The sequence below is a fragment of the Dermacentor albipictus genome, chromosome 6 (genome assembly GCF_038994185.2).
Source record: "Dermacentor albipictus isolate Rhodes 1998 colony chromosome 6, USDA_Dalb.pri_finalv2, whole genome shotgun sequence".
Taxonomy (NCBI): domain Eukaryota; kingdom Metazoa; phylum Arthropoda; class Arachnida; order Ixodida; family Ixodidae; genus Dermacentor; species Dermacentor albipictus.
Genome location: NC_091826.1, coordinates 107,746,358 through 107,767,433, shown reverse-complemented (window position 1 = coordinate 107,767,433; position 21,076 = coordinate 107,746,358). Strand labels below are relative to the sequence as shown.

Here is a 21,076-nt window from a genome sequence, read left to right as displayed (position 1 = left end):
ACCCGGCCCTGCCCGGTTCTGTTCAACCCATTGTAACCAGTTGTACCCAAACTTCTGTCATTGATTCCACTTGTGGTTGCTACACGTAGGATAGCTTGGATACCTGAAGACCGTCTACTGATTTTTGCGCCCCCCCCCCTCCCCGGGTGTCGCATACAACCATTCTTCAATGTCTTAAGCTAGATTGCAATGATAATACCTTGCAAACTCTTCGTCATGTTGATTCGACTTTGGGATGTCTAGCAATTCTTGAAGTTTGCCTTTCGCCGCCGCTCCCAACCATCCCAATGCGCTTGCCCTTGTTGATGCCGGGGCCGCTGTCGGACTCACAGCGCTACCCATCGACCGTCGGGTTGCTCGTTTCAAGCTTAAGATCGCCTCTACGAATTGGAAATTCTAATAACCAGGCAACAATGTTGACCAGAGTCTCTTAGTATCGCGAAGACGAAAGAATTCCGGCAGAAGCCATCTTAAAATGACTATCGAAGTTAAAGCGTTTAGCATTCGCACTATGTAGTGTCCACGTAGCGACACACGGTATTGCCTACGACACTTTTATTCAAAATCTGTAGTGGTCCTCCTGTGATTTTAGGTTCTCCGGCTATATGCGACATACATGGTCTCCGTGATTGACCCGTTTTCATATGACCATCCTTCGCCAAGGTTTAGCTAACGACGGTAAGGCGAGGACCTACGCCGATGGCTCATGCAGTGATGACGATGAACTTATGAAGGAATGACGTCGATAGAACGGCGAAACCAGTACGAGGATGAAGTGTAAGAGTTGGGTTCGGGCATGAAATAGATGTTAGCTGGTTCATGCCGTCGTCGGACTCATCCCCGCGAAGGACATTGTTGAAGGAAGGGGCTTGTTCTCATCGAGAACGAGTGTTATGAGATTTATTTACAATATCTACATGAATGGTGGAAAACGTTACAGTTTATCAGTCTAGCATGACTGAAAGAGAATGCACACTGAGCAGGCGGAAAGCGGCTGTTTAAAAACACTTTGCCCTCCCTAGATCCCTAGGTGAGGGAAGATGGCCGTTCAACTTTAGATCAATGGGAGCGTCCAAAGTCATCACTGTCGACCCACCTTTGAGGGCGAGGGTTCACACACTCACTTCCGCACTTTGGATTCACGGAACCCACCGAGGTGAGAGGGTTCTTGTAGACAGGGGTCTTGACCCATGCAGACGCCTCTTCATCCCAGAGCTGGCCCGCAGTCAGTAGCCGCCGCGTCTGTCCATTGACTGTGACGACTTCTAGGCCCCGTGGAAAGCACCGCAAAACATTCCCTTCCAGGAGTTTAAGTACCATGAAGGCGACTGCGAACCGACCAACAATACACGGTCCAACAAACTTCGCTAGACATGCCGGCACCAAGGGGCTGTTCAGGCGGCGCATTGTCTTTACAAAGCGAGTCGTCGCAGCGGGCTCGGAAGGGTTCCAAGGTCGCTTCTCCGAAAATCGTCACCCCCGCAGCGGCAGCGGGGTTGGGAAAATTTTGCAGGTTGGTACCCCTGCAGGCCGATCGCAACAGAAGTCATGACGACGATGGGATGATATTGAAGTAAGGACGATAAATAACCACAAACGCAATTACAATGCTATAGCGACGGTGGCATAATCACGAATAATTGGTGATATCACCATTATAAGGGAATGGATAAAATATGAGACGGAATCACGAAGGTGATATGACGACCACGGCATGACAACAATTGGATGGCATTTCAGAAATGATGGCGGCGGTGCGACAACAGCGTGGCGACGGTGGCCTGGTGACAAGCGCACGACGATGATGGCGTGACGAGGACCATGTGACGATGACTCTGTGATGAAAATGGCGGCACGACGACTGTATGACGAGAATCACATGACGGAGCTGGAATCGAGACGATGGAACGATCCCACGCTATAGTGACCACGGCATCGCAACGAATAAATCACTATGACAGTATGTCGACGACGCAGTGATATATATATATATATATATATATATATATATATATATATATATATATATGACTTGTGATATATACATGTGACTTGTATATACATACTTGTGCTATATATATATAGATAGATAGATAGTTAGATAGATAGATAGATAGATAGATAGATAGATAGATAGATAGATAGATAGATAGATAGATAGATAGATAGATAGATAGATAGATAGATAGATAGATAGATAGATAGATAGATAGATAGATAGATAGATAGATAGATATAACTACATCACTACTACACTTGTGAATTAGATCAGAATTGTCATCAGGCTTGTTGACAACACTCCGAGCATTGGAAAAAAGGAAATTAGCATCACTAGATGAACTATTTGGTGTAGTTGATAGCTCTGACGAACGAGTGTTACTTGCAGCAGGTACGAACGTGTTATGGATCTGTGCAACAGGTGAACCACTGTTCGAAGATGTATCGAACACGCTGTTGGTTGACGGCATCCATATGGGACCTGTTCTTCAAAAACAACCTGTTGTGGCAAATTGAAGACTGTTCTCCGGGGGTGTTTGCAAATTCCAGCAGCCTTTTGAGGGATGTCCGTTTAGCAGGGCAGAAATCCTCATTATAGCTACGCGGGTTTGTTTTAATTTCTTGCGTGCTGAAAAATGCCTCTTTGACCTTAGCGCTTAAAAATTTCACAATAATTGGGTGGCACTTATTTGGCACGTACTTACCCAACCTACGTGAACGAACAATCGTTTCATCAGCTGCATGTTTAGGGTGGACGATAGGAGCTTACGTACTCTTTCTTCTGCATTGGCCCATGACTCGGACTGTTTGTCAGAAAACCGTGAAAAGTCAAATTCTCGTGCCGTGACCTGTCTTCAAAATCATCGAATCGACTAGAAAGGGCAGCTGTTTCAGTGCGCATGACAGTGGATACTTTCGTGGCAAGTTCATGCTCTGTAAGTTTTTAAATTGACTCGATCCTTCTATCGACTGAATTTTTTCAGTAGATTTCTCTAAATTTCTTTAACTTCATCAATCTGTTATTTGATATCAGCATGACTTTTGTCCAATTTTTTGGTTAGCGTTTTCTACAAAGACAGCAGGTCACTCTACTGGTTGCCTTAGGATCGAGCATAGGGGTCCCGGGGTTTAATTTGACGTTACGACTTAATAAATAAGATTTGAAATACATGTAGATATTGACGGACAATACAAAAAAAAGCACACTTGGACATGGAATAAGCAGAAAAGTGATATTGCTTGTGCGTTTGCAGTATAAAGAGGCATGAGGACCAACCAGCCTCAGAAGAATAAACATTTGGTACGATCGCATGCTGGCCGCCTTTCCATGGCCACTGGCGAAGCTCGTCGAGAGTGTCAGATGCAAAGGCTGGCGGAAGCTTGATGTTGCTGGCGATGGGTCACGCTGAACAAATGCTGTAGGGTAGGGAACCACAGCCTCCTAATGGATGTGCAGGGCAGCGCTGGTTGTGGGAATAATCGGCCGAACAGCACATGGATGGCAGGCCATTCGATGTTTGTGACTCATCTGCGAGGGGTAACGCCATGCATGAGTAAGCCGATAGCACCTGCGTCAAACGAGCAAGCATTTTGCAGGTATGCTGGTAGCCTTTCCGTGCCCGCTCTTCTTGTCCTTCTTAACATCACCATATGGCTAAACCACTCTGTAGGCTGTGTTGCCTCTGTTATGACGCTTTGTCCTTGCATACGCTGTAGCTGAGCCGTGACCTTGCCATGAAGAGCCACAAGAACTCTTCTCGCTGGTACGACGACGCCCACTAAGTCTGCCTTCAGCTTCATCTCATACTCAGTCTGCTAGCAGCCCGAGCGGCTTGAAGACGTCTGCAAAAGGCTGCACTGGCGGGTACAGTTCATGCTGCATGTTTTGCATACGATATGTGAAGCCGGGGGGTATTCTCAAGGTGTCCACTCAGTGGACACCTCCATTTTGTCTACTACAGAGGTGTTGAATGGCTGGGTGCGCCTGCCTACCCCTGCCCAGCCAATCAGAAATGTAGCAGCCGATAAAATGGACGTGTCCACTATGTGGACACTTATAGAATACACCCCTCTACCCAAAGACTTCAACTCCTGCACCGCGTAAAGTGGCAGGGATGTTGCGGTCGACAAGAAAAAAAAATTTCCTTGGTTCTGTCACTTGCCGAGAGCCTCAATTGAACTTTCGCATGCCTGGCTGTCCTGTGCTTAAAAATGCTATGAACTTGACATTGCTGGCTTATTGAGGCTTTTCTGGCAGCTCTGCAATGTCGTTTGTTGATGTGACACAACAGTTGACGTAATTTGCACGTTGTGGGATCGCCTTCATTGTAGACCGTCACGCTCCAGTGATGTGTGGTTATTGCACCGACAGTCAGTGTTTGTAAAGGGATTCGTCGTCTTCGATTCGTAACTCTCGCATTTGTTGGTTAACGCTGCGCGGAAACTTAGACGACTTGCACGCTCGAGCGAAGCAATTCAGCCTTCCGCATTTCCGGCATGTCTTTCCTTTTGCTGGGAACTGGTCACTGCGGTGCATATGACACCCACATTTATAGCAAACGCTTTTTTTGTTGCTACCGCATTCGCAACGGTGCCTTCACTAGAGTTCGTAGCTTCACTTATATTATGGAAATGCTCTTTGCCTCGCCCTTTCGCGTCGCAAATGTCGAGTTTCTTTTCGTACGTCGCGCAAGGTAAATATACATGGTAGCGATGCTTCCACAGAAGCCCATACGTTCGAAACGTGGTGGTTAATCGGTGGTTTATGGGGCTTAGCGCCATCTGTGGGACGAGGAAACACTTCCGGTGGAAGTAAAAATAACGCATCGCCATATCTGTTAAAAACTGAAGTGACGTCATTTGGTTCTTAAAGGCGCGAGATTTGTTTTCGTGGCCTGCCCAGAGAAGTATATTCAAATGCCCCGCCATTCCACTTGGTGTTTCGAGCTTACAGCGCCGAAAGCGATGCAGGAAAAGGCCAGCCGTGTGAGGTCGAGATCACATCCCTACACAGAACATAATTTCTTTGGAGGGCGACGAAAGCTTTGGACGCCAAGCCCGTCGGTCAGCGCATTTGCGCGAAAACAACTAAATCAAACAATTATCTGGCAGTCGTAACTAACTACTCTTGACTGAACAGGTTTAGAAGCGATGAAGGTACCCGCGGCACCAAATTAAACAAACGTCAAAAAACAAGAGGACAACATGTGAGGGGGCATATTGTAACAGGTGAAATTTACAGCGCTCCTTTCTAAACTCTTCAGGAGCCGCATTGCATTGCAAGCGATAGCGGCGACAACGATAGGCCCTGGAAAAAGATATTTATTGATAATAATAAAATCAATAAACTGGCCATTCCTTTACTTGTCATGCATCTGTAAAATTGATCAGGAGCTTTAATTTTTTTCAATGATCCTAACTTTGTCTCGCTTTAATTAAAAACGCATTGTTTTCTTTCGCTATGTTTGTTCCCTCCCAACATAGTCGCGCTTCAATTGCTGCTCCCATAACCCCCCTTGCTGATGTCGAGGAAAATTTGTTCTGAACCACTTTTCACCCGAAGCTTCGCTACCTATTTGGATCGACCTTGCGTCGTGTTTCCCCGATCAGTCTTTCCTGCGGGCTCTTGTCTTGAGTTCACAAATCTTTTCGGCTACGCGTCATGCGCCATTCAAGGCCTCCAAATACACAGTTGTTCGCTAACACACGCAGTTCTGTAGCCTCTCGTTAAGCGTCTCGCCTATCTTTTGGTTCGTTGAACCCAAACGAAATTCTTAGAATTTTAATTTTGTTGCGGGCTTGTAATGGTCCTCAAATTTCTTAATCAAATGTTCAACGTCATTTCTGTCCTTCGCTTCCTCGAACATGAAGCTACTGTCTCACTTCCGAGCATATGCGCCTATGGTAGCTAGCAACTTCTTGCTTGAACGTCTCTTGGCTGCTTCTTCGATTGCGTATAGGAGCGAGAAACAAGAGCAACTCGTTTTTTCCAAGTTTCCCACGCAATCCGAGGGTAATGTGATGCAACCATGGTCTTCGGGACGGTAGCAGCGCGAACGCCATCGACATGTCGGCTGGGTTTTGCTGCCACCAGGCCAGCAGCCGGGTGAACAAGTTAATTGCGATTGAGCAAGTTGGACATAAAAGGAAGTAACGTGAGTTGACAGATCCCGTGATTACGGGTGCTTGGTGACAACTGCAGATTCAACCCGGATACAGAAGTGTACCCAAGCATTTTGCATGATTAGATCGAAAAAAAAGGAAAACATTTATTTCAGATTCTACGCCTTTGTTGCCATAAGCCTCTCGCGATTGGTGAAAATGTTTTCGGGCAACGCCTGGTTCACCTCTTTGTCACGCGACGTCACAAAACCGCGGTAACTAAGTGCTTCAACGTCACGTCTACGCACTAAAGGTGCATAATATACCAAACAAAACATTTTTTTTTCAATAGCCAGAATCTAAAGGTGGCATGACGTTCCGAAAAAAAAATAGAAGATGGATGTACAGTGATCACTCCGGCGCTGGCCACTCGGAGCTGCCGGCGAGAATCGATTTTTTTTCGTGTAAAAAAATAAATGCATGACGTAACCTTGCCGAGCCCTTCCTGCATGTATCGACATTGCTCTGTCAAATATATCTTCAGAGAACATCCGTTTAAGTGGTATTTTTAAGGCACCATTGCACAGCGCCGCGATCTTCGAGGAGCTACCGGCTACTACGAGCCAGGGGAATCGGACCAATCGGAGATGCCCGCAAAACTCTTCTCACCCGGTTACCTACTTTCACAGCACTAGCATGACGCCACCGGAACCCTCTCTTCTGCGCGCTCCTCACGTCTTGTCAGCGAATTAGATAAGAAAAGATTGTCGTGGCATACAATAATATTCGCTTTGGCACCAAAGGTCACCTGCGATAAACTAGGAGAGCGTTTGATTGGGCTGTGATAAACTTGCGTGTCACCAGCCGTGCTTGCAACGGCGGCTACGTAAAATTTGATGTACGAAACTATAAATCAATACAGAATACAACATGGCAGAATGGTGCGTGTTTTTCATTCTTTGTGTGTCACCCTTTTTTGTGCTGTTTTGACCTTTTTGTACAACAGTACGGAACAGCTTTACGTTCTGCTGCCCCTACTGCGCAAGCGAAAAACAACAAAGCGCTGAGGCATACGGAGCTCTCGGTCAGGCCTATGTAAACGTTGCGGCTTTCTTGTCCAGGTGTGCTTTAATACACTTTTTTTCTTTAAACGATTATTTTTTTACATAATAAGACCAGCTCCTGTTCAGGTAAGTTGGCAGTATAAGCTCAATGCGCGAAACTCGAACTAAGCCTTTTTTTGCAATTACTTAAAACGAAAGAAAATCCTATGTCATGCAATCATTCAAACGGATTGTTAATACGTGATAAAAATTCACGGCAGTGCCGGTGTAGTTTTGATGTCAATTAACCTAAACCACGGGATTTAACGTCAGGAGACTGGAAAAAGGGAGAAGCACAACGACTGCCGAGTGGTACAATCTTTTGGGTCACTACAACCATATTAGCTAGGTAGAAAACGAAGCCAAAGGTAGCAGAGCGGCAATTACTTTATCTTCATAACTAAAACGTACAAATATTAAAAATTAAAAGAGGCCCGACATATGGCCTATTACTGGTGGGAGGCGAACCCAAACCTTCCACGTTACCCGTGGGGTGCGTTACCATTGTGCAACCGCGTCGACTGTCCTCCCATCAACTTCCACTGTTATTCGTGTATTATCCCTGGATGTGTTGGCCAGCGCCACTGATGGTCTTGATTAGCGCTCGCTTACACTCCCTAGGTTAATAATAAACATGAGTGGCACTACGCGACGAATGGCTAGGCATCATTGTTTCTCCCTTGGGTATACAGTGTTTCCGCCAGCTCGTTGGCTGAACATGGCAAGAACGTTTTTCTGCAAAAGAAAGAAACAAAAAGAAAGGAAACCTGACGTGGACTGAAGGTATCGTGTGTCGCCTCCCTTTCTTTCCATGTCAATACTTTCTACTAGCTGGAAACAATTTTTTTTGCAAATTTTCTCCTCTTGGCGTTTTCTTATGTGCACCTAAATCTAAGTATGCCAGCGTTATCGCATCTGTCTCTATCGAAATGTGGCCGCCTTGACCCGGAATTTTAAACCCATGGCCTATAGCGCTCGGTAACTGAACTCCACTGCCGGGCATCACGGCGGGTACAACTATGTATGGTAACGAAACAATGACGAATTAGTTTACTACTTTGTTATCATTGTTAGCCAACGTCAGAGCAATATTGTTATTTTTTCTTGACCATATACTGCAGACCATAAGAAGATCCGAGGATGACCACCACATCTCAGTAAGAAAATATATATTACCGTAACGAAAGCAATGAGTGGAGAGATTAAAGGAAAAGTGCGATTATCAATACGTAAGAATGGTGCAGTTGGCAACGAAAGCGCGGAACATACATTACCACTACACACGCACGCACACACTATATATATATATATATATATATATATATATATATATATATATATATATATAGTGATGCTATATATAGTTGCTCTACGTGTGTGTGTGTGTGTGTGTGTGTGTGTGTGTGTGTGTGTGTACATACATATATGAACGAGAAGACAGGAAACTGAGGGGTCCGAATTTTATTAGTCATATCATAAGAAGCCAATAAACAACGACACTAAGGATAGCACAGCGAAAATGACTTGCAATTCCTAATTGAGCTAAATAATTGATAAATAAATAGATATGAAAGTGGATGAAAAAGCAGCTGGCCGCAGGTGGGATACGAACCACGTCTTATGCACTACGCGTGGGATGCTCCTACCAATTAGGCGGCCGCGGCACTGCTTTCCTATCTCCTATCTGAGGTATTTATGTATATCTTCTAAAACTAACCATGGGAGTGTTAGCCAGCGCCACCGCTCACGGGCTTGGTGACGCATTTGGAACAGGCATCACGTCTACGTGAACATTTTGTTCGGTGAACGTAACTGGTCAATAAACCCACGCATGCTACCTGGAGTCATGTGCCGGATTCGAGGCTCCCGCTATGTAATGAACAAGAAGAAAGGAAAGCGCGGGGCCCAATTTTTATTAGTCAGATCATTTAATTCAATGAAGAACTACCAGCAATTTCTCTTATGCTATCCGTGGTGTCAGTGCTTGTCGCCTTCCCGTGATATGACTAATAAAAATAGGGCCCCTCCGTTTCCTTTCTTCTGGGCCATTATATGGCGGGCATCTCAAGTAAGAGTCTATACAGGGTGTCCCAACTTTCATGCACGAAGTATCAGAAATATGCAAATGCCACGTAGCTGGACATAACCAAGGTAATGTTGTTTGTCGTCGCTTGAAGATATTCAGATTATTTTTTGCATTCTGTCTAATTACTCAATTAGTCTTAATAGCCAACTTCTCAAATACTATAATTAGATGAGAAGGGTCAATGAGCAAATTGTAGAGGACATGAAAAATTACCGATGCAGTTTTCTCTTGCTCAATACCTTCAACACAAAAGTGTCTTTCCTAGAGTGAAAGAAGCCCTCGAATACATACAAAATTGCGGCGTGACTGGCTGCTCGAGGCAATGTTAAGGTAATCGCGGGCTTCTTTCACGCTCGGAAAAACAATTATGAAGAAGGTACTGAGCAACATAAAGCTGTATCGGTAGTTTTTCATGTTGCTCTACGATTATATCACTGTCACTATTCATCTAGGATTCAAATATTTGAGAAGTTCTTAATTAAGACTAATTATGTAATTAGGCGGAATGCAAAATTTAATTTGAATATTTCCAAGCGACGGCAAACATTACCTTGGTTCTATCCATCTACGTGGCATTTACATATTTTTAAATCTTGGTGCATGATATCTGGGACACGTTTCATATAATTATTTAATTATATGGGGTTTTACATGCCGAAACCGAGATTTGATTATGAGGCACGCCGGAGTGGGGGACTAGGGTATAATTTCGACCACCTGGTGTTCTTTACCGTGCGTATAAATTTAAATAAGCGCGTGTTTTTGCATTTCGCCCCCATTGAAATGCGGCCGCCATAGCGGGGATTCGATACCGCGACCTCGTGCTTATAGAAGCCCAACAGCATAGCTACTCATCAACCACGGCGGATCGCCCTGCATATAGGAACAGTACTACCGAATGTGCGTTAAATAGGGTACTCCCAGGCGACTCCACTCAGGTATTACTCGCGGAAAGAAAGAAAACTTATAGGTATAAGCATTTGCTGCTAAGGTGTTATTTTTGGCTCCATGCAGGTCTTCCTTTAGTAGCACGGATGCGCTCAAGCTCAAGTCACAGAAGAGCAGAAGAAAGGCCAAGGACAAAATAGACGACACGGCTGCTATGCCGACCCCGACAAATGGATCTGCTGTTATCCCTGCAGCCGCGCTTCCAGCATGCTTATTGGAACCATCTGTGAGCATAATACCGACGCCAGTGTTCGACCAAGAATCTGTAAGGATATGTGATTAACACTCGAGCAGCGGACGATATTAATTAGTGGTGCATTGAGCGAGAGCTTCAGGAATGGCTTCATTGCGACAGCAATCGCATGGACACTCCAGGCGCATTTCTGCCGTCGGCGTCACCGTGAGGTTTCGTATAAACTCCAAAAGCCATAACACCGTCGCCGCGCGCCGTACGCTGTATGTGCGAGTGAAAGCGTGCCAGGGTGAGCCGGTGAACGCTGTTGGCTCTCGCGTGCGCGAGCGAGAAACGCTGTCGGGAAGCGTGCCCTCACCTGTCGCGCACGAGGCAGCGGGTCAGGCGAGGGAGAAGGGGCGTTCTAGGGACGGCTGCTGGGGTGCCTCGATGTCCTCGTCGCCCACCGTTCCGTACAGAGTGGAGACAACCGCGGCGTCTACTACGGCGTTGGGCACGCGATTGGCGGTCGCTGTAGCGATGCGTTGCCGACGCTCGTGTGTCTTGAAAGCAATCTGCGACGCGGGCAAGGCTTAATCTTCGAAGCAATCTGCGATTGTTGCAGAGTGCGCGTTGTGCCGGTAGCTTCGTATGTGCTGTCCTTTCGACGTTTCGTTCGCGTTGAAGCGGGAGATGAAAGAAGGTAAATTCGCTTGCTGCTGCCGAGATTCCTCACGCCAGGGGAGGTATTCTGTAAGATACTACCTAGTGGACGCGTCCACTAGGTGGACTCTTGCAGAATACCACCCCAGCATTTTGACAGCGAGTTCCTGCGCTCATCGAGCGAGATGTGTTCATGTTTACCTGTGCGCGCGTGATACCGTGCTTGTAAATGCAGTTAAAACACATTGGCGGGCTAGTTAGAAAAGGGACGTAGAAAGAACTGCACACAAAGACAGCGCTGTCTCTGTGTGTCTGTTTCTTCCTACGTCCTTGTTCAGTCGCGTTTACAGCTTTTATCATTGTTAACTTGGTGATTGTTTACAAGCTGATTCGGCCACTAAAACTACTATCTCTACTTCGCACAGCTATCAAGTAATTTGCTATCGTAATCGATGCTTCGCCTTTCGGACAAAGCTTAAGAAAGACTCTGGCTGAAGAAAACTGGACAGCCAATAACTGTAAGTTGCGGCTTATTATAGAGGAAAAAGAAAACGCCCCTTTAAGCGCCGTTACAAAGTAACAGGTGAAAGCAGCACAAACCACGGCTCGTGCGCCTTCAAAGCACTAAATCATCAACTCAATGCAAGTTACATCTCTGAATCCTCAAAAAAGCTATACCCGAAGCGTGAAAGCAGAAAAATCCATAGCGCACGCATCTGCATTAAGCGTTCAGTCGTCTTGCCTACCTCATTTATTGTCGTCGAGCTGTTAGGCCAGCCAGGAATTCTTAGAAATTCGCCGAACTCTCATTTCTTCACCTCGGTGTCATGCGCTGCATAACATATTGATATTTGCCGACAAAATAATGCGCAAGAAAACGAAGAGACCGACTAACCAATTTATTCGGGGCACGAAGGCGCCGACGATATTCGAGAACTGTAGACAGCGTGTGCAGCTGCTGCGTACGCTGTCCGCAAGGGAGCTGCATTCGCGATTAGGTTCTTCATCAGAAGAGATTCAGTTGCGCATTCTTTATATGTAGCGATGCGGACAACTGCGCGAAACTTTGTCTTGATTTAGCGTATTTGATGCCTAAGTGTGCTACGCGAGACACCTCAGTGCGCTTTGCGAGTTTTCGTTTGCGAGACACTCGAAACTGTCCTGTAAAGGGCCAGGTCAAGAAACTCAATGGCAGGTTTCCCGGCGTCGTAGTCGCTAAACACTGTGGCCTCCAACATCAGCTGAGAAAGTGCCACGGGCTGCGCGCGCTCATGACCCGTGCGCGTGGCGGCGGCCATGTTTGCGAGCCGAGCCGTTAAAAGTGTGGCACAGCGCGACGATCTGGCCCAACGGCGACGAGACCATCGCGTCTTGTCGCGCACCGGCTTCACCAGCTCCAGCTCCCGCCACAGTCGAGTCTCCGGGTTGCTCTTCGTCGTCTCCCGAGACATGCCTTGCGTGTCGAAGAGCGCGTCTCCATGGAAAAATAAAGGAAATCAGGCAAGCAAGGTGTAAAAGATATGTGCACGCAAATAACGCTGCACAAGAAGCGGTAACCCAACCACGAATGGCACCACAGCCGCTACCGTCAAAATGCCAAAACCCCTGAGCTAATGAACCAGAAATAATAACGCAACTGGCTTGCCTACTCACGCCCCATGGCGGTACGCTAAGCAAAAACGGTCTATTATCATGCTTCCGTGCTCGCAATGTTATATCGTATGGTTTACGCATGTCATACGCGCTATTAGATTCGTCGGACGATCCTACGGCTGTCAAGCTGATGTAGGAGTCGTCGGACTACCTCGCCGCTGCCACCATTTGAAGGAGTTGAAGGTCGTAGAGATGAATTCGGTGAACAGGATTTATTTACATATTAACATATTTTAAGACAAGACATACATCGGCAGTCTAGCGCGACTCCCATATGGAGCCCGCAAGATTAACATTCAGCAAACAGCATTCGAGCACATAGCTCACTACTACATTTTGAGCATAACAACGAACACTCAGCTCCCAACGACGAGCACGACACGAGCACACTCTAGCAGCCGGCAAACGCTGCTTATAAGCTCTCCGCTTGACGTCATCGTTCGGCGTGGACGGAGCACGAGTGGTCGGGAATGTTCGTCCAATCATTGTAAACTTGCCAACGCCCCGCCGTTTGGCCCACACACACTAATGCACACAAGTTCGAGCCCACACACAAAGGCTCCGGAGTCGACGTCAGAGGGCTTTGTGGAACTCTCGGTACAGCATAGCTTGCGGTGTCGTCGACCGAGGGCTTCGTAAAACTGTGCTCCGTCCCGGGTGGCGCGGTGGCGTACCACATTCCAGAGCTGACCGCGCGCCACGTGGCAGCCGGTCATCCGCAGTTCTCGGAAGGCGCCTCGTCTGGGGGGCTTGGAACACGTGCAGCGGGCTGAAAGCTGGCACGTTGCCACCCCGTACGGCCATTCCTAACAGCGCGAGAAGCGCTTGCCGCATCAGCTCGTAGCTGTGACACTGCTACGACGAGTTCAGGAAGGGGGGGTGGGGGTATTTTGTAAGAGTCCACCTACTGGACTGACCATATCGGTAGCTGCTAATTCGATGCTGCTGACAGTGGCGTAGCAACAGGGGGGGCCGGGGGGCCATGGGCCCCGGGTGCACGGGGTCAGCAGGGGGGGGGGGGGTGTCATATACGTCTGAAGACTCCCGAAAATTGTCGATATCCTCGCCTTCTTCGACTACAACCGGGGGCGGGGGGGTGACAGAAGAGCTATCGGCCCCGGGTGCCAGACGACCTAGCTACGCCACTGGCTGCTGTACAAGCGAGGGGGAGTCAAGCGGCCTTAGCCAATCAGCAGCAGCCGAAATGTACAGCCCACTAGGTAGACTCTTACTGAACTGGACTCGCTTTCGCAAAACATCCCGTCCCTAAGCGTCGTTCATGATGGATGATGATTGTGCCAGTTCCACACGGTGATAGTGACGCCACTGCTTGCGTTATTGTGGGAAGCTCGAATATTGTACGCCAGGACGCGCCACCGTGGTAGTCGAGTATTCAGTCTGTACTCTGAAGCATCGCATCCAGAATCGGGTGGTGCGCGCTGACTGCACGCGCCACCTAATCTCTGAGGCAATGCTATAACGAACCAAATTTGTTGGTATGTTGCGACGTACGACTGACATGGGACTCACGACTGACACGCTCGTCGCGTGTGACAAAGGCAAAGCAACGCTTTCGCGCGTGCTGTTTAGGTGGTGTGATAGAACTTCCAGCTGTGCATATACACAACCAAATACGCGTAGAAAGACATGTTTTCATCGTGCGACTATGTCATAAAGGATTTTCCCATGTCTAAGCATGGGAAGCGCGCATCATGCATATGACTAATTTTGGTTGGTTTTTAAGGACAATGTGTTGGCGAGTCACCCCCTTTTCTGCTTTACTCCGTATCCTTTATGCTTCTGGACTGTATCGTGGGCCCATCCTGAATATATTGGAACCTAAATATGCGGCAATTCCGAAGACTGAATCGGTACCGGGGGTATTGGTAACGGTGGTACCGATGGTAAGGGCAGTGTTCTGGCGTTCTTCCCTCCTGGCAAGCGCTTTGATATACTGTAGTTGAGACGCTGCGCCTCTGGTTGAAGACGCAAACGCCATCGCTTAAGACGCGGCGGGCCTATCAGAATGAATTATTGTTGTTTTGCCATTACGCCAACTAGAGGTCGAATCGCGTTGAAACTTTTTTGTTTGTTGTGTAGTGCGTTTTGCCGCAAAGTGATTTTACAAGGCTGTAGAATGGTTTGATGGCCAAAGTGTTTGCAATGTGCCTGTTCCTGATCAATCTTGAGGAACGGTAAATCCTCGTAGTAGTGCTATGTAACTCAAGCGGGAGATGCATGAGCATGATAACTGGATGCACATGTTTACTCGTTCATAAACAGACTACAATGTAAGAAGAATTTCGCTCAGAATCCAAATAAATGTTTCAAATTACCTTTTGTATCTTCACCATGCAGGGTGCGAAGCTGACAACGGTACTATTCCATACAACGGTAAGGATGTATTTTTGTTTTTAAATGTGTTCTCACTTACGCCGACCGCACAGGCTTTTAGTCTAGCAACCGCGTTAAACACATATACATGGTAGTTAGTTGATTAAACCAGCTCTGTTAACTTTTCTTCGCTTAAAAACTGAAAGTGGACATCACCACTTTTTTCCTACATGTACAGAGCACACTCCGTCCTCACCTCTTGGGTAAATCTACTTTGTGCATGACTGGAGTGCGGATATGCGTTGTGCCCTAGCTACGAGTGGCTGTGAGCGGATCTGGCTGCTAGTTGTGTCGCGGAACGATGACGCGCGGGCAGCCAGCGGTATAATTAAGATCATTGACAGGGATTCGAGCTTTATTGTAAGTATGATCTCAACGATGCATTAGTTGCGCTATACTATTTCGAAAGAAATCTTGTCTACATCCTAAGAGAGACATTTACGTAGCGGCCACATTAGGACAACCCAGTGGATAGCGTTTTTTTTTCTAATGGCCGTTTCGAACTGAGCGATGTACAAAATTTGCCGTCATGATTACTTCGCCTGTAATTCTGGCCCGCCGACGGCAGATGCACGCATTGAACGGCTGCACTCCACTCAATGGGGTGATGGTTGCTCCGAAACGCCATTTCTAAATCCAAAAAGAGGGCATCAACTGGGATGTTTTGAGTAAGGTTAGAGCTTATGTCATTCATAAATACAGCTAATTGACTATCAGAAGATAGACCTTTGCGGAAGCCATATTGGTTAGGGGGGAAGAAATTGGCAGACGTTAGGAATGTAGCAATGAGAGAGTAAAGTACATGTCCCATAAATTTCGAACACGCTGGTTAGAGAAATTGGGTGGAAACTACTGCATAATGATGGACCTTTTATGAGGACTGCTATAACCTTACGCCCTTTTCAGTCATCCAGCACCACTCCTGATGACGAAGACTGCTGAAAAATATAACATAGGATCCCGCTAGTCAAATATTTAGTATATTTAATAACTTGGAATTAATACCATCGATGCCAGGTGAAGATGACAGCTTCAAGGAAACAATACATTTCCCGATTTCATCACAGCTAACGGGGATTGATGGCATGGAATAGTAATTTGAATATGATATTTCAGGAAGTTCACCTTTGGGTTCATTAGTAAACACAGAGGAAAATACATTATTAGTTACTTCGGCAGTTCATGGTCAGCAAAAGTATTATGATGCTCGTCACACAGTGCAAGTGGTTGCGAACGCTTCGGATTTATAATATTCCAGAATTGTTTGGAGCTATTTCGCAGAATGTTTGGTGAAGTAGTCTAAAAAGAAAAGAGCGCTTTGTTTGACTAGCAAGGGATAGGTGCGTTTTTTCAGCTGTGTAGTGTTTATGCCATGCGCACTCAGAGTCAACCGCTATCAGGCGTTATCAATCTTATCAGACTAGATTCAACCCTTATCCATCCTCATTGGCCTTATCGCAATCGATCCGACCCTTATCAGCCTTACCTGTTCTTATCGACCTCATTGGACATGATCCGACTTTTATCGGTCCTTATCAACCTTATCGAAATTTACCTAACTCTTATCGGGCCCTTATGAACCTTATCAGAACTGCTCCGACCACTATAAGCCCTTATCACTTTTTATCACGTTGTCTATCCGTGTCGAGCCATTAAACTTTGATCATACACACATACCTCAACATTCCTTATCATTCTCATCAACTCATTGACTGCGTATCTGTCCATGTTGCACGACAACAGAGATAACGCTGTAAAACACAACCATGGGGGTTTAGTCCGGTGAGACACTCGGCTTCTGAGCGTCGAGATTAACACAATCAACATTTTGTCATTTCTAGTTCGTCGGGCTTTGTTGATTGTGTTAATCTTCAGCCATCTGCCCTCGTAACTTTGATTGTAATCACCGTTTGCCTTGTGCTTGTCTTTGTCGCCTTTCTGGTTTCCCGTGTCCACTCTTGCGCTAGTCATTTCAGCATGGAATACCAAAAAGCCCAGTCTCACACCTTGCTTCAGTTCATCTCTAGCTCATCGGGCTTTGTTGATTGTGTTAATCTTCACCCGTCTGTCCTCGTCATCTTGATCGTAAACACTCTTTGCCGTGCCCGCGTCTTAGGATACCGCATTCGCAAGGAGCAGCTGGGCGCAGACGTCTTAGCAGTCTTTGGTTTGCGCTTGTCCATCTCACCCTTTTAGTGTCCCGTGCCCACTGTTGCGCTAGTCACTTCATCATGGAATACCAACTAGCCCTGTATCCTACCCTGTTTCAGTTCATATCGAGTTCATCTGGCTTTGTTGATTGTGTTAATGTACACCCGTCTGTCCACGTAACCTTGATCGTAATCCCTCTTTGCCGTCCCCGCGTCTTGGGAAACTGCATTCGCAACGAGCAGCTGCCCACAGACTTCTTAGCAGTATTCAGTTTGCGCTTGTCCTTGTAGCCTTTTTAGTGTCCCGTGTCCACTCTCGCGCTAGTAATTTCAGCATGGAATACCAGATAGCCCAGTCGCACACCTTGCTTCAGTTCATCTCTAGCTCGTCGGGCTTTGTTGATTGTGTTAATCTTCACCCATCTGTCCTCGTAACCTTGATCGTAATCACTCTTTGCCGTGCCCGTATCTTGGGATACTGCATTCGTAACGAGCTGCTGACCGCAGACGTCTTAGCAGACTTCGGTTTGCGCTTGTCCTTGTCACCTTTTTAGTGTATCGTGCCCACTCTTGCGCTAGTCACTTCAGCGTGAAATATGAGCTAGCCCGGTCTCACACCCTGTTTTAGTTCATTTCTAGTTCGTCGGGCCTTGTTGATTGTGTTAATCTTCACCCATCTGTCCTCGTAACCTTGATCGTAATCACTCTTTGCCGTGCCCGTATCTTGGGATACTGCATTCGTAACGAGCTGCTGACCGCAGACGTCTTAGCAGTCTTCGGTTTGCGCTTGTCCTTGTCACCTTTTTAGTGTCTCGTGCCCACTCTTGCGCTAGTCACTTCAGCGTGAAATATGAAATAGCCTGGTATCACACCCTGTTTTAGTTCATTTCTAGTTCGTCGGACTTTGTTGATTGTGTTAATCTTCACCCATCTGTCCTCGTAACCTTGATCGTAATCACTCATTGCCATGCCCGTATCTTGGGATACTGCATTCGTCACGAGCTGCTGACCGCAGACGTCTTAGCAGTCTTCGGTTTGCGCTTGTCCTTGTCACCTTTTTAGTGTCTCATGCCCACTCTTGCGCTAGTCACTTCAGCGTGAAATATGAACTAGCCCGGTCTCACACCCTGTTTTAGTTCATTTCTAGTTCGTCAGGCCTTGTTGATTGTGTTAATCTTCACCCATCTGTCCTCGTAACCTTCATCGTAATCACTCTTTGCCGTGCCCGTATCTTGGGATACTGCATTCGTAACGAGCTGCTGACCGCAGACGTCTTAGCAGTCTTCGGTTTGCGCTTGTCCTTGTCACCTTTTTAGTGTCTCGTGCCCACTCTTGCGCGAGTCACTTCAGCGTGAAATATGAACTAGCGCGGTCTCACACCCTGTTTTAGTTCATTTCTAGTTCGTCGGGCTTTGTTGATTGTGTTAATCTTCACCCATCTGTCCTCGTAACCTTGATCGTAATCACTCTTTGCCGTGCCCGTATCTTGGGATACTGCATTCGTAACGAGCTGCTGACCGCAGACGTCCTAGCAGTCTTCGGTTTGCGCTTGTCCTTGTCACCTTTTTAGTGTATCGTGCCCACTCTTGCGCTAGTCACTTCAGCGTGAAATATGAACTAGCCCGGTCTCACACCCTGTTTTAGTTCATTTCTAGTTCGTCGGGCTTTGTTGATTGTGTTAATCTTCACCCATCTGTCCTCGTAACCTTGATCGTAATCACTCTTTGCCGTGCCCGTATCTTGGGATACTGCATTCGTAACGAGCTGCTGACCGCAGACGTCTTAGCAGTCTTCGGTTTGCGCTTGTCCTTGTCACCTTTTTAGTGTCTCGTGCCCACTCTTGCGCTAGTCACTTCAGCGTTAAATATGAAATAGCCTGGTATCACACCCTGTTTTAGTTCATTTCTAGTTCGTCGGACTTTGTTGATTGTGTTAATCTTCACCCATCTGTCCTCGTAACCTTGATCGTAATCACTCATTGCCATGCCCGTATCTTGGGATACTGCATTCGTCACGAGCTGCTGACCGCAGACGTCTTAGCAGTCTTCGGTTTGCGCTTGTCCTTGTCACCTTTTTAGTGTCTCGTGCCCACTCTTGCGCTAGTCACTTCAGCGTGAAATATGAAATAGCCTGGTATCACACCCTGTTTTAGTTCATTTCTAGTTCGTCGGGCCTTGTTGATTGTGTTAATCTTCACCCATCTGTCCTCGTAACCTTGATCGTAATCACTCTTTGCCGTGCCCGTATCTTGGGATACTGCATTCGTAACGAGCTGCTGACCGCAGACGTCTTAGCAGTCTTCGGTTTGCGCTTGTCCTTGTCACCTTTTTAGTGTCTCGTGCCCACTCTTGCGCGAGTCACTTCAGCGTAAAATATGAACTAGCGCGGTCTCACACCCTGTTTTAGTTCATTTCTAGTTCGTCGAGCTTTGTTGATTGTGTTAATCTTCACCCATCTGTCCTCGTAACCTTGATCGTAATCACTCTTTGCCGTGCCCGTATCTTGGGATACTGCATTCGTAACGAGCTGCTGACCGCAGACGTCTTAGCAGTCTTCGGTTTGCGCTTGTCCTTGTCACCTTTTTAGTGTATCGTGCCCACTCTTGCGCTAGTCACTTCAGCGTGAAATATGAACTAGCCCGGTCTCACACCCTGTTTTAGTTCATTTCTAGTTCGTCGGGCCTTGTTGATTGTGTTAATCTTCACCCATCTGTCCTCGTAACCTTGATCGTAATCACTCTTTGCCGTGCCCGTATCTTGGGATACTGCATTCGTAACGAGCTGCTGACCGCAGACGTCTTAGCAGTCTTCGGTTTGCGCTTGTCCTTGTCACCTTTTTAGTGTCTCGTGCCCACTCTTGCGCTAGTCACTTCAGCGTGAAATATGAAAGAGCCTGGTATCACACCCTGTTTTAGTTCATTTCTAGTTCGTCGGGCCTTGTTGATTGTGTTAATCTTCACCCATCTGTCCTCGTAACCTTGATCGTAATCACTCTTTGCCGTGCCCGTATATTGGGATACTGCATTCGTAACGAGCTGCTGACCGCAGACGTCTTAGCAGTCTTCGGTTTGCGCTTGTCCTTGTCACCTTTTTAGTGTCTCGTGCCCACTCTTGCGCTAGTCACTTCAGCATGAAATATGAACTAGCCCTGTCTCACACCCTGTTTTAGTTCATTTCTAGTTCATCGGGCTTTGTTGATTGTGTTAATCTTCACCGGTTTGTCATCGTCACCTTGATCGTAATCACTGTTTGCCATGCCCGCTTTTGGGATACTACATTCGCAACGAGCAGCTGGCCGCAGGCATCCTAGCAGCCTTCGGTTTGCACCTGTACGTGTCGTCTTTGTAGTGTCCAGTGTCCACTCTGGCGCTGGTAATTTCAACTGTTCCCCCCCCACAAGTCAACGAAGCCATGCTCGCTGGTTCTTGTTCCTTTGTATGTCCGTTCAGACGGCATTCGCAGGAAGTGTACTGCTTTGAAGTCAAAACCTGCGCCCCCTCCCCCCCCCGGATTTCCTTGGGCAGCGACGTTCGCGTCGAAGCTGAGTTAAATACCGGGGAACAAAATTTATTACGTGCTCTCGATTTTTGACTCAAGCCTCTAAAACAAGCTTGCATTGTGCTATATAATCCCAAATATTTGTTGCGCGTGCAAGGAAACAGGCGTCTAATGTGACAAATCGAAGGTCCCGTACTAGTGCTGTTCCATGCACGCATAATGAGCACAGCGGTTGCTCCGTTTGCATTAGATTTTCGCTTGGTGCGCGAGAACTAAAATTATGCGAGTCAGGTCACTCATGCATGTCCGGT

General features: G+C 47.0%; 1 protein-coding gene across 2 annotated transcripts in view; it reads left to right on the top strand.

Moving 5' to 3' along the window:
• LOC135905034 (uncharacterized) overlaps window positions 1-21,076 on the top strand; it is a 66,814-nt gene that overhangs the window by 4,080 nt on the left and 41,658 nt on the right. Inside the window, exons 2-3 of one of the 2 annotated variants that reach the window (XM_065436037.2) lie at window positions 10,303-10,462; window positions 15,083-15,118. In XM_065436037.2, coding sequence (XP_065292109.1) covers window positions 10,303-10,462; window positions 15,083-15,118 — 196 coding nt within the window. Of the gene's footprint in view, window positions 1-10,302; window positions 10,502-15,082; window positions 15,119-21,076 lie in introns of both variants that reach the window. The other variant, XM_065436036.2, reaches the window with a different exon arrangement.